Here is a 14687-nt window from a genome sequence, read left to right on the forward strand (position 1 = left end):
TTTAAACAACACACACTGTTGTGTACACCTTGAATCCGGCATCTCTTGTGTGGAGTTTGCATGTTTTTGCCGTGCCTGCGTGGGGTTTTCTCTGGGTACTCAGGTTTCCTCCCACATCCCATAAACATGTATGGTACGTTAATTGAAGGCTATAAATTGTCCGTAGGTGTAAATGTGAGTGTGAATGGTTGTTTGTCTATATGTGCCCTGTGATTGGCTGGCGACCTGTTCCGGGTGTACACCACATCTCACCCGAAGTCAGATGAGATATGCGCCAGCACACCTGCGACCCTTGTGAGGGTAAGTGGTTCAGAAAATGGATGGATGGATAATGCATACATATTATGTTAAAACATATGTGTAAAATTACATATTGACGAAAAACAAATGAATACTGTTAGGTTAGGATTGTGCTAATATGCATACTACAGTATAACTGGGCATGAAAAGAAATGATTTTAACCATGTCTGGCTGGACAATTACATGCTCAATACCACAGTGCATTTAAATAGAGGTAGACTTGACTCAAATATCTCAGTGTACTTCTGTGCTCTGTTGAGCGTAATTTATTTTCAATTGGAGCTATTATAAACTGTCCAAAAAATACATTGAGGGCAAAAAAAAATATGTGCTGGTTTTCACGTCACGAGCAGTGATGTAGGTAATGCTCAGTGACTGTTTTTTTTTTTTTTTTTTTTTTTTTTGTCAATGTCTTTATGTCTCAAAAGTGTTCTCTGTCAATTGACTGTCTGTTGTCGTACTAGAGCGTCTCCAACTACGGGAGACAAATTGCTTGTGTGTTTTTTGGACATACTTGGCAAATATAGATGATTCTGATTCTGACAAAGTAACAAAGTTACAAAGTAACACGTTACTCCAAAATTCTGCCATTTTGAGTAACGAGCAAAGTAACGTGTTACTTTCCCCAGGAGATTAATCAGGCTACAGTTACTTTTTCAAACCAGTACTGATGTTACGGGTTGTGCCGAGTCTTCGAAGCGTGTGTCGAGTAATGGAGGGGGTGTGTCCGCAAAGCGCATATCGGGGCTTGCTTCATTTAGGGCAGGAGCCAGAAGTGATGACGTCTGAAGCCTCCCTGCCTGGCTGTACCACGTGACCGATTTGGGAAGCGCTTCAGAGTTTGCCACAAGATTTGACAGCAACATAAACCCCTCATGCAGGCCCCATTCAAAATGTGTGTGTTTTCTTGATAGAGTTGCGGTCAGCTCAGTTCGGATAAAGATTGTGTAGTTTGTATAGGCTACTAGAGTTTGGAGTGTGTTTACAGCAGTTTGAATATAGTTTGGGCAGATATGGCACTCCTCGGAATGCTTGGAAAGAGGCTGCTGCCAGCTGTTGCTACACTAGACTCGCAACCTAGGGTATGGTGGTCGCCTGAGTTCAAATCACCAGCAGCACTGCGCCGCATAAGTAACTGTTATTGAGGCTGATCACTTACATTTGCTTATTAAAAACTGCATTTTCCTCCATTTCTTCTTTTATGCAAAGGGAAGGTATTTATGTCTTCCAAGAAAGTAAGGTACAATAAAACCTCACTGAGAGAAGAAAAATTCCTGGACCCCAGTTTATACAATTTTCCTCTTGAATGAATAACTTAAAACAAAATGACGACAAACTGTTATTTCTAAATAAGCACTTTCAAAATCCTCTGCTCAATCCTCCTCAAGTGACAGAAAAACATTATACAGCCTGCCATACAAGTGATAAGGAACATTTTAAGCACACAGAATATGTTCAAAAATAATATATTTTGTACTTTATATTGGGAAATTACTTGGTCAAACATTGTTTGAGAGAGAGAGAGAGAGCGAGAGAGAGCGAGAGAGAGAGGGCCAACTCGTCTCACACATATAATACATTGGACATCAATGCCTCGTAAGGCTTTTATTTTGAAGTTCTCTCTGGAGCGCCTTGCCGGCGTGTTATGGTAATCCTTAGCAGAACAATCGTTCTGGCTTGTCTTTGCCTTTTCTACTGCAGGGTGGCCTGACCGCAGTCATTGTTCATGCAATGTATTTAATGCCACTTCTGAGAAATAATTGCGCAAGGGGATCATGTTTCGTGTTCAGTGTTTTGCCGTTTTTCTGATATTTTTTCAGATGGCTGAACAGTTAATAAAGGATATGCAACCAAGTATTGTTTGTTTTGTAGAGTTTGATTTATGATTTTAATTTGTCCCATTACTTTTGGGCCCTCAAAAGTGGGAGGCCTATATACAAAATCATAACACCGTTCACCTGATTTGGATGTACAGTAAACCCCCTCAAATTAAAGCTGAAAGTCTGCATTTAAAGCAGATCTTGTAAATTTCATTTCAAATCCATTGTGGAAGTGTCTCGAGCCAAAAAAATGAAAATTGTATTTACTGTACAGTATGTCCCAATATTTATGGACCTGATTGTACCCACTGATGACACAGCATCAGGGGCAAAAGGGGATTCAAGAATACTCAGGGTACTAGGGATTGGACTTGTAACATTTGGGTTGGGGACATTCAGCTCTACTACCTGGGAATAGCCGCTCCTAAACTGCCTTATTGTAACTGTCAGCTGATGATAGCCAATGACCTTGAAGTTTTACACTGCCTTACGTATTCCTGAAAAAAGGAGTGCTGTCTCAAGGTTATTTGAAAGGAATGAAATGAATAAAACATCTCTCTAACACTCAAGTAGATCAAATATACCCAGAAATCTAGATGCAAGAAGGATTTTTTTGGGTAGAGCACTATTTATGCATCGTTAAATACAACCAATTCTTCTTTTCTAACTATAGATTTCATTTCATCCTAACGCACAAGCCCATTTCTTTGTCATTCAAACTGCATGTTCCCCTAGCTGAAGCTTGGTCAACATATTTGACACAAACTGATACCCACATTGCTCATTCAAACTACCACACAGATGCAGAATAAGGAACAAAGAGCAAGATGTGAACTGGAGCAAGAAGGGAAGTGAAAGAGAAACCCAACACTTGGCATGTTTTTAACGATGTAAATTAATGACATGTATTTTCAGCCGCATGATCTAATTATCATGCGTGAAAAGACGGAACTGCGGCGAGTGACAGGGAAACAGAAATGAGGTAATAAATGAGAAAGTAGCTCATTTCCTTGAGGATGTTTGGAAGTTTGCCTACATCTCCAAAGGTTGTAACGCTACAGTACAGGATGACAGCGCTCATCTGTCATCATTTAGTTACCCTCACCAATGAGGTCATGTTTACAATGGGGTGGAGTTGTCTGTTTGTGTGCAAATTCCTGGCTACATTTTTAACAGGCTAACAATCTGGACTTTTTTTTTGTTATGTATTTTTTACTTTAATGCATTAATTGCAATTAATTACCGGTACCGGTAAATAAAAGTAGAATTAGACTGTGAATTTCAAAATGAGAGCAAGTAAATAAAAAGAAAGTATTATGTGTTCAAATAAAGTACTTAACTTCAGAATAATTATTTCAAAAAACTAACAAAATACAGGCAATATTTAGTTTTGATCATATGAGTAGAAGCAAAATCATGCATTGTAAAAATGCATGATACATAGGTTGAAGGGTTTTCCAGAATTTTGAGGTTGACTTTGGGGGTGCGCATTATACATGAGAAATTACGGTAATTCTAAACAAATTGTGCGTTTTTGTAGGCCGTTCGGTTATTCAGAGCGCCACGGTCTGGGAGTCCCGGCATGCACTCCCACTGTTCTGACTGAGGGGAGAGAGCCTGGCTCGAGAGGCATGATGTGATGTTTACAGGCAGAACTGACACATTCAATATGGTGGACGTACTGACGTATCCCTGTCAATAGCCAACACGCTCATTCATAAAAATCATAAAAAATGGTGCGCGCTTTGCCTCTCTGAACATTGCATTCTCAGAGCGCAATGCGAGCGTCAGATTGAATTTCCGAACGTACCCATAATTGCATTTTGTGTTCCAAACAACATGGAACCTTTGTCAGTGAAAGATTTCCTGGTGCAGCGATTACACTGACACACACGTCAGAGCTTGGCTACCAAAATGGAGGCAGTATTGTTCGGACTGATGGGTGGCTTTGTGCAATTCGTGCAAAAAGGAGTTTTCATACCGCCGAAGTGCTTCAACCCTCCGACGTGATCCAACTTTTCAACTAACACACAGAAACCCTTTAAAAGCAATCCTGTTCTAAAAAAAAAAATCCATAAATGGCACTCAACCTTTAGGTCTGTTTAATTTTGGCCAAGGATATTTTTGATTAGTTTTTCTACTGTTTTTTATTGAAATGCAATTAAATGCATTTTTCAGAGTTCACAATATTCCTTTGATACAGTCGTCCACTAAAAACCATTTCAAATTAACCATGTTGCTTTTTAGAACAAATATTGTTATACCATTAAAATGTGATTATTGAGAGTAATTAATTACAAAGACTTTAATGAATTAGATATTTTTTTTAAATCAAGTCCTACCCCTCGTATTTTTCCAAGAATGTTCCTATTAAACTTTGTTTTTAAAAATGGAAAAAAAAATCTATTTTTTTTTTTTTTTTTTAAATTGGAATCAATGAAAGATGCAGTAATGTCAATATGAGTTCCATCTGGATGTGATTTAACTTTTACCTTAAAAAAGGCCATTTAACATGTCCCGGTTCACCATCAAGGCAAAGAGAGGTTTACAATAACTGCCTCATGTTCTGGGCCCGACCCTCCTCATTCACAATGCTCACCACAATCAGTCATTAAAAGCACCATTAAAAATGAATTCGGCATTGGCCCACGTAAAGTCAGTCGTGGGTATAATTAGTAGCACCTATTGAAGTGACAACATTTGGACAGCCGCCCCCAAACAACAAGCAGGAACGAAATGATCACACAGAGCATGCAAAGTGAAAAGGACTGAATAATTCAACTCTCCTTTTAATCTTTAATATTGAAGATTAATATCCTTTTCCTCCCTCAAGCCTGAAGCCACGACATGAGTCTCCAGCTTGTTAGATCACATTCAGGGTGCACATGTGCAAAGCTGCCACCGGCCACAATGACGAAGCCATATGTGGAGTTCAGTGGTATGACATGGGGTCAGCACCCTCTTGGACTTCTCTCTGGCCCTTTTGTACCTGCAGTCGTGGTCAATACATCGGTAGTGTTTCGGAGCCCCATGAAGTCAAATTGGTAGAGCCTCCAGTACTTCTGGTCCGATGTCTCCACTGAGTTTCGCCTCCACTTGTAAACAATTTCATCTCGTGGGTAGCCATCTAGAAACAACACATATGCTCTTTTAGCTTGCTGAAGAGAGAGAGAGAGAGTCAGAGTGAGAAAGAGAGAGGTTATAGAAAAGATAAAACAATACATTCTAATGTGACCTTAAAATAACAACCTTTGAGACATTTTGAGACAGTAGTAGCTCTTTTGTTGCCATGGTGACACCCGATGGCCTTCTTTAATGAGTTATAATTGTGCTGGACCAGCCAGGATGCAGCTTATGTTGTGTTAATGCTAGAGCTGATGCTAACGTTTAGAGTGTTCAGTGTGGTATACAGTGCTTTAAAAATGTTTTTTAAATTACTAAAATGATCAGACAATATTAATTGTATATTTGTTAAAACAAACCAATTCTATTAGCAATTTGCTTGTACATTCTTAGACAACACAGTATCTTTGTCACTCGTACTAACACTGTACTTTTTTGTTCACAGTGCCATAGAGACTTTGCAACTGTAGGAGGACGTCCACAGGAGCAGAAACCCTATTTACCCCTGAATGCTGCTTTAGAGCTGCAGTCATTTCTTATTCTGTATGGTTGATTTAAACATCCATCCATCCATAAATTTTCTACACCACTTATCTTCATTAGGGTCTCAGGTGTCCTGGAGCCAATCCCAGCTGCCTTTAGGCGAGGCGCAGTACACCCCGGACTGGTCGCCAGTCAATCAGAGGGCACATATGGAAAAACAAGCATTCGCACTCACAACACACTTATGGACAATTAAGAAACTTGAATTAACCTAACATGCATGTTGTTGGGATGTTGGAGGATTCCAGACGACCCTGAGAAAACTCAGACAAGCAAGGGGACAACACGCAAACTACTTGACCTGAAAATTTAATATTTGAACCCATAAATTTGAATCCATAACATCTTGACTGTGAGGCAGACGGGCTGCCATTGAGTTAAACAATTACATACAAAATAATATATCACAGAATGCACGCTACAGTAGTAAATCAAACTATCTGAAAGTGACAGGGAGGCTGAGCTTGGGTTGGTGAGATCTACACACGGAAATGAGTGACAGCAATAATGACCTAGAGGCGAGCCCTTGTTGGAAACCACACTAATCAAGAGAAGGCTCTCATTAAGACGAAGGCCTTCTTTTAGATGTTATCCAACTGGGCTCGAGCTTTCTCTCTTTGCTTCGACTGGTAAATGAGCAGGATCAGTCAGTGTATCCACCTATTGTCATACATACAACAGACGTCAGCTTCTTGCGAGTTTATCAGCTTTATGTTCAACTAAACCGGCCCAGATTTCCCACTTTGATTTGTGAGTATATTGAGACATGTTCATCATTATTTGAGTATAACTGTACTTTTTGTGACATTATTGTCTAGTGGTGTACCATGAGATTTTTCCAATGTAAGCACCTTGGCTTAATAATAAACTACCACTGCTGCTACTACTACTCTTACTACCACTACTACCAATACTATTACCATTACCATTACTAATACTGCAATATTATTTTTTACGACTATTACGTCTTTAGTTTATAACTACTTTTTACTACTACAGTATTACTACTACTGCTATTACTTTTACTACTACTATTATTTTATTTACTGATACTACAGGTCCCATGCACTACTACATAACTACTCCTGATTTTATTACCTTTACTTCTACTACTACAAACCCCAATTCCAATGAAGTTTGGACGTTGTGTAAAACGTAAATAAAAACTGAATACAATGATTTGCAACTCCTTTCCAACCTATATTCAATATTGAATACAATACAAAGACAAGATATTGAATGTTCAGACAGATAAACTTAGGTTTTTTTTTTTTTTTTGCAAATATGCACTCATTTTGAATTGGATGGCGCCTGCAACACATTCCAAAAAAGCTGGAACATGTTTAACACTGTGTTACATCACCTTTCCTTTTAACAACACTCAATAAGCATTTTGGAACTGAGGACACTACCTGTTGAAGCTTTGTAGGTGGATTTCCCATTCTTGCTTGATGTACAACTTCAGCTTCTCAGTAGTCCGTGGTCTCTGTTGTCGTATTTTACACTTCATTATGGGAGACAGGTCTGGAATGCTGGCAGACTAGTCTAGTACTCTCACTTTTTTACTACGAAGCCATCCTGTTGTAAAATGTGCAGAATGTGGCTTGGCATTGTTTTGATAAAATAAGCAGGGAGGTCCCTGAAAAAGACGTTGCTCCAAAACCTGTATGAACCTTTCAGCATTAATGGTGCCATTACAGATGTGTAAGTTTCCCATGCCATGGGCACTAACACACACCCATACCATCACTGATGCTTGCTTTTGAAATTTGCACTGATAACAATCCAGATTGTCCTTTTCCATTTTGGCCCGGAGGAGACGACATCCATGATTTAAAAAACAATTTGAAATGTGAATTTGTCAGACCAAAGCATACTTTTCCACTTTGTGTCAGTCCAACTCAGATGAGCTCGGGCCCAGAGATGCAAGTGGCGTTTCTGGGTGTTGTTTCCTTTGCATGGGAGAGTTTTAACTTGCATTTATAGATGTAGCGCTGAATTGTGTTAACTGACAGTGGTTTTCTGAAGTGTTCCTGAGCCCACGTGGCAATATTTTCACAATTTAGCCTGAGGCATGGAAAGTCATGGACATTCAATGTTGCTTTTCAACCTTGCCGCTTACATGCAGAGATTTCTCCACATTCTCTGAGTCTTTTGATGATATTATGGACCGTAGACGATGAAATCCCTAAATTCCTTGCAATTGTACGTTGAGAAACCTTAAACTGTTGGACTATTTGCTCATGCTGTTGTTCACAATGAGGTGAACCTTGCCCTATCCTTGCTTCTGAACAACTGAGCCTTTCGGGGATGCTCCTTTTATACCCAATCATTACACTCACCTCTTTACAATTAACCTCACCTGTGGAATGTTCCTACTGAATATAGGTTGAAAAGGATTTGCAAATCATTGTATTCTGTTTTTATTTACGTTTTACACAACGTCCCACCTTCATTGGAATTGGGGTTTGTACTATTTTATTTGCTGTCCTACTATTACGACTACTTCTAAAACGACTACCACTATTCCTTGCACGACTATTACTACGATCTATACTACAGTACTACTTTTACCACTATGGCTATTACTACTTTTACTCTTACTTACAACTGGAATTACTTCCGTTACTACTACTACTACTCATTGTCAGAGAGGCAAATTCAACCCACTTCAAGCTAACATTAGTAAACCTTATCATAACACGAAACCAAGCAACCCCACAACAGTATTATGATTAGTGTTTTTATTTTATTTTAGCTTTAATGTAATTGTTCATTCATTTTCGGTACCGCTTTATCCTCAATAGGGTCGTGACCATGCTGGTGCGTATCCCAGCTGACTCTGGGCGAGAGGCGGGGTACACGCTGAACTGGTCGCCAGCCAATCGCAGGGCACATATAAACAAATGACCATTCACACCTACGAGCAATTTAGAGTCTTCAATTAACCTACCATGCATGGTTTTAGGATGTGGGATAAAACCGGAGGACCCGGAGAAAACCCACGCAGGCACGGGAGAACATGCAAACTCCACACAGGCGAGGCCGGATTTCAACCCGGGTCCTCAGAACTGTGAGGCAGATGTACTAACCAATCGGTGACTGTGCCGAATGTAAATAATAAATTGTAAATTATTTTTTATTACTTATATTTTTATTTACTTAAGTATTTGTTTAATTATGTTTTTTTTCATTATTATAATGATACATTTTATTTATAGACTGGTTTGGTCAAATGTTGTGTATTCATCTCCATTGTTTTTTCTCTACAGTTCAAAATGAAGAGAAAAGAGGGACATTACATCCTATTTCTGCACCAGAAAGACGAATAACAACGTGGCAGACATAGAGACAGAGCCAGATGATGGTGTTGAAAGAGCTGAAGATGTAAATTGAGAGAGCCAGAGGACTTATGAGACACTGGCTTTCAGAGAGAGGACACACAGCAGGAAAGAGAGCGAGATGAAGATCCTGAGGGGAGGAGGGTGAGAGGGAGATACAACCAGAGTGTGAGACACAGACAGAGAATATACAGTGGGTACGGAAAGTATTCAGACCCCCAAAATAAAATTTTCACTCTTTGTTATATCGCAGCCATTTCCTAAAATCATTTAAGTCCCTCATAAATGTACACACAGCATCCCATATTGACAGAAAAAAAAACGGAAGTGTTGAAAATTCTGCAGATTTATTAAAAAAGAAAAAAAGAAAAACTGAAATATCACACAACCCTAAGTATTCAGACCCTTTGCTGTGACACTCATATACTTAACTCTTACTTAACATTTCTTCTGATCATCCTTGAGATAGTTCTACACCTTCATTGGACCAGCTGTGTTTGATTATACTGATTGGACTTGATTAAGAAAGCCACGCACCTGTCTATGTAAGACCTTAGAGCTCACAGTGCATGTCAGAGTAAATGAGAATCATAAGGTTGTAGCGATTATGTATGAAATAAGAATTGTAATTAATTTAGGATAAAGTAATAAGCCGGGAGCGACGTTTGCGTTACTTCCGGTTTATCATAAAATTTGATTTGATTGTCAAAATCAAACTAATGTCTCGAAAAGGGCACCATATCAAATTTGTCAAGTTTAACCTTAGACGAAATGACGACAAACCTTTTTAAATCAGTCTCATGATCTGGAGGTTGCTACACTACGACATTTTGAGTCCTAGGTTACAGAGGTTGACTTAAATTCAGAACACACACAAAATACGACCACGAGTGGAATTGTATGGTATATTTAATGAAACACACAACTACAACTACAAACTACAACAAGAAAATAACACTAAGGGTAAACGAAAGAAAGAAAATAAGGCGTACAAAAATGGAAAAGAGGACATCGTGTGTGGTCGCTGGGATAAAATAAATGAGCGTGTGAGCGTTTAATGCGTTGAGTCAGAGCGAGAGAAGGCAAAGCTGGGATTTCGTATGAAGCTAATAATTTCCCCGCAATTATTATGCACCGATGTTGTACATCATAGTAAGGATTGCAGTGTCGACTCACTAATGCTGATCAGCTGGTCTCTGGGGGTGGTCTTCCTCGGGATCTCAGGCGGGAAAGAAGAAGGTTCGGTTGAAGAAAAACCAGATGCACAAAAATAAAAAGAAATAGGAAAGTAAAGTTGTTGTCCCGTTTGGGATGCGTTCATAATTTCCCTGCCGGTTGACCTGGTGACGAGCCGAGCTCTGACCCTCAGAGGCGTGCGGGATCCCTCAGGGATGCCAGCAGCTGCTCGTTGAGGCCCCGCCGACCGATTGTGGCTAGGGAAAGCGATCGGAGCCGCATGGTCGACTTCTTCGTTCGAAAACGCCGCCGGCTTGGTTAAGGCGGGCGTTCGCGCACGTGGTGGCACCCGGAGGTGCCCCAGGACAAAAAGGGAACAAAAGTAGAGGGAGCACAGAAGGAAAAAGAAGCCTCCACTCAACTCTACTCACTGAGAAAGGTGTGAGTTTAGAGTTAAATACCCCAGGGGCGGCAGGCACTCCCTCTTGAAGAAGAGGGAGTGCCGACTTGGAGAAGACCAGGCCCACCAGCCTGAATCTTGTCTGCAAATTTGAGTAAATGGGTTTTTAAAATACTATTAATCTCAAACACTCCCAACTTTTTACTCTCACGCATAGAATCATTGTTTAAACTTTGGTCGTGGCAGATGGGTTGCTTATTGTTCAATACAACATTTCGTACTGTTTGATTTCAAATCATGAACAGCTTTCAAAAATCATGCAGAGGACCTGTCAAAGTGAGAATGGGGACAGAGACACCAAGGTATACATTTGGAATATTTCTACAGAGTTTGCAAGATATAAAAACCAACATTTTATCTTCCCTTAACAAACATCAAAGACACTTCCAAAAGTTCTGCTTGCAGTTCCTCTCAACGCCAATGGGTGGCGCCTCACACACATGGGTGAATATTAACCACATAGGAGTCTTAGGGAAGGAGTCTTTTGAAGACAGGAATCAAGATTTGACGGGAAGCTACGAAGCTAAGGTCCACTTGATGTACACCAGGCATTGTCCAAGTCGTGGTCTCACAGCAGGGCAGCTTGGAGGAGTGGGAGTTCTCAATTGCGGCGTGCATGTCCGCTACAAGGTCAAAGGAACTGCCTGAAGAGTTGAGAGACAGAATTGTGGCAAGGCACAGATCTGGCAGAGGTTACAAAAAAAATTCTGCTACACTTAAGGTCCCTAAGAGCACAGTGGCCTCCATAATCCTGAAATGGAAGATGTTAGGGATGATCAGAAGCCTTCCTAGAGCTGGCCGTCCGGCCAAACTGAGCAATCAGGGGATAAGAGCCTTGGTGAGAGGTAAAGAAGAACCCAAATATCACTGTGGCTGAGCTCCAGAGATGCAGTCGGGAGATGGGAGAAAGGTCTAGAAAGTCAACCATCAATGCAGCCCTCCACCAGTCAGGGCTTTATGGCAGTGTGGCCCGATGGAAGCCTCTCCTCAGTGCAAGACGCATGAAAGCCGCATGGAGTTTGTTAAAAAACACCTGAAGGACTCCAAGATGGTGAGAAATAAGATTCTCTGGTCTGATGAGACCAAGGTACAAATTGTTGGCCTTAATTTTAAGTGGCATGTGTGGAGAAAACCAGGCACTCCTCATCACCTGTCCAATAGTCCCAACAGTGAAGCATGGTGGTGGCAGCATCATGCTGTGGGGGTATTTTTCAGCTGCAAGGACAGGATGACTGGTTGCAATCGAAGGAAGGATGAATGCAGCCAAGTACAGAGATATCCTGGACAAAGACCTTCTCCAGAGTGCTCAGGACCTCAGACTGGGCCAAAGGTTCACCTTAAAAAAAGACAATAACCCTAAGTCCACAGCTAAAATAACAAAGGAGTGGCTTCAGAACAACTCCGTGACTGTTCTTGAATGGCCCAGTCAGAGCCCTGACTTAAACCCAATTGAGTATCTCTGCAAAAACTTGAAAATGACTGTCCACCAACATTCACCATCCAACCTGACAGAACTGGACAGGATCTGCAAGGAGGAATGGCAGAGGATTCCCAAATCCAGGTGTGAAAAACTTGTTGCATCGTTCCCAAAAAGACTCATGGCTCTATTAGATCAAAAGGGTGCTTCTACTAAATACTGAGCAAAGGGTCTGAATACTTATGGCTGTGTGATATTTCAGTTTTTCATTTTTAATAAATCTGCAAAAATTACAACAATTCTTTTTTTTCTGTCAATATGGGGTGCTGTGTGTACATTAATGAGGAAAAAAAATAAACTTAAATTATTTTAGCAAATGGCTGCAATATAACAAAGAGTGAAAAATTTAAGGGGGTCTGAATACTTTCTGTACCCACTGTACAGGTATGTGTATCCACAAGCACTGGACCATCAGGTTTATGATGTTGGAAAAACCCAAAATATTAGCCTTTACATGTCTGTGTTACTTTTAAAAGAAATATATATATTATATTTATTTATGTTATTATTAATAACATTAACATTCAATTCATGTTTATTTAACAGGGACAATACATACAACATTGCCTTTAAAAAGTGGGAAAATGTGATTCATATAAGACGTCTAGCTTCAGGTAATTTATGGGTTGTCCCTGGTCAGACTTTAGAATACAATAAAATAATGTAGTGAATACAATAAAATACAATTAATATAATTAATAAATAGCATGAATAAATACAGTGAAGCAATTTCGACAACACTGCATGAGTGTCTCTTCATTTTTAACAATAGGGGCCAGCCGTTAAGGGGGGGGTGTACTGTGTACTGTCATGGGTGTGTGTCCCGGTTTTTGTCTTCCCCCTGTTTCACACACACCTGCTCCTGTGAGCATCTTCACCACCTGTGCCTCGTTCACCCTAATTACCCCTTGTGTTTAACCTCGTGTCTAATTCCCTCTCGTCGCCAGTTCGTTGTACCTTGTCGTCGTGTTCCAGCATTCCTTGTTTCCACGTCACAGACTCACAGTAAGACTTGACCCTGTTCCGATTATCGACCTCGCCTCTTTGCCTCATGTTTTTGGATACTGTTGCCTTTCTTGGATTGCCTGCCTGTGTACCGACCTATGCCCGTCTATTAAACCGCTCTTTTTGGAAACTGTCCATTTGTTTTGGAGTCGTGCGTTTTTGGGTCCTATCCTCTGTTCCGTTCATGACAAACAATATTTCAGATAGCCAGTCTATAAATAACATTGATTATAACAGGCTACCATTGCTTCCTTCGTTTTGTGTTGTGGTAAGGTTACCTAACATTAGCTAGAAGCATACTTTCAACTCAAGCTGACATTAACACCTGGTCTGGCAGGCTGCTATCATAATCCATAAAGTTGGTCAACAACATTTCTTGATTAGATGTCTTACCTTGGTAAAATACAATATTGTGGTAATTGTTTCTTGCCTCTGATTGTTTTTTGTCAGGTGGATGGTAAGTTCGAGCTCATGTTGTATATCAACAAATCTTGACTCCTCTTTTCAGTGGTGCAACGCACTATGGGATCCTTTGATATAACTGTGATTTTACTGGCAAGCTTTTATTCTGATGGCCAGACTTTAACAGCCACAGGATGTGTTACGCTGTTGTTGCCCAACTTGCCCGAGTTTTTCCAGAGGACGGAGTTGTTAAGAGCCAATTTTTTTATGTGTGTGCGTGCGTGTATGAGTGTGTGGTTATTTTTCTAAAGAAAAAGGCTCTGTTGGGCTATGAAAAGAATCTCAGTGGCAGTTCTCAACCATCTTCTCCAAATGCAATTTCCGTTGTTTTTTAATTAAAAGATCATACCTGTACTCTGATTTAAAAAGCCTGTATTAAGCAAAGTTATGAGTTTTCTATGAAGGAAAGGTATAGACTGTTAGTTATTGGAAAAAGAATATATAATCATATAATAATTTGAAATGCAAACATTGAGGGTGTGATTGAGAGGAACGGCCCCACCGATCAGAACCCGAGTGGTGTTCTGTTATTGGACTTCTGTGCTCATCACGGATTGTCCATAACGAACACCATGTTCAAGCATAAGGGTGTCCACACGTGTACCTGGCACCAGGACACCCTAGGTCGCAGTTCGATGATCGACTTTGTGGTCGTGTCATCCCCCTGGAAGAGATGGATGAAGTGGCTGGGGAGAGGGAAGTCTGGGCGTCCCTGCTAAAGCTACTGCCCCCACGACCTGACCTCGGATAAGCAGTAGAAAATGGATGGATGGATGGATGGAACATTGAAATTATCCATTGATGATAAAAATATAAATATTGTAAATTTATTTTACAGTTTACTGGATTTGTTCCAGGTCAGTGCTCTTAATTCATATTAATTTATAATTTTTTTCATGGAAGCACCTGCTGCATAAATTCAGATACACACAGCACAGCTGGTGTCACTTCAAGTGGTTGCTTGAAATTAATTTCATCA

The 14687-nt window shown here is 40.2% G+C and overlaps 1 protein-coding gene across 3 annotated transcripts in view; it reads right to left on the reverse strand.

Moving 5' to 3' along the window:
- The window catches only part of LOC133489113 (gamma-aminobutyric acid receptor subunit gamma-3-like), a 163465-nt gene that overhangs the window by 27196 nt on the left and 121582 nt on the right, over nt 1–14687 (reverse strand). For all 3 annotated transcript variants that reach the window (XM_061797868.1, XM_061797886.1, XM_061797877.1), the window contains one exon: nt 5111–5248. In XM_061797868.1, coding sequence (XP_061653852.1) covers nt 5111–5248 — 138 coding nt within the window. The remainder of the gene's footprint in view (nt 1–5110; nt 5249–14687) is intronic.

Source organism: Phyllopteryx taeniolatus, chromosome 1 (genome assembly GCF_024500385.1).
Source record: "Phyllopteryx taeniolatus isolate TA_2022b chromosome 1, UOR_Ptae_1.2, whole genome shotgun sequence".
Taxonomy (NCBI): domain Eukaryota; kingdom Metazoa; phylum Chordata; class Actinopteri; order Syngnathiformes; family Syngnathidae; genus Phyllopteryx; species Phyllopteryx taeniolatus.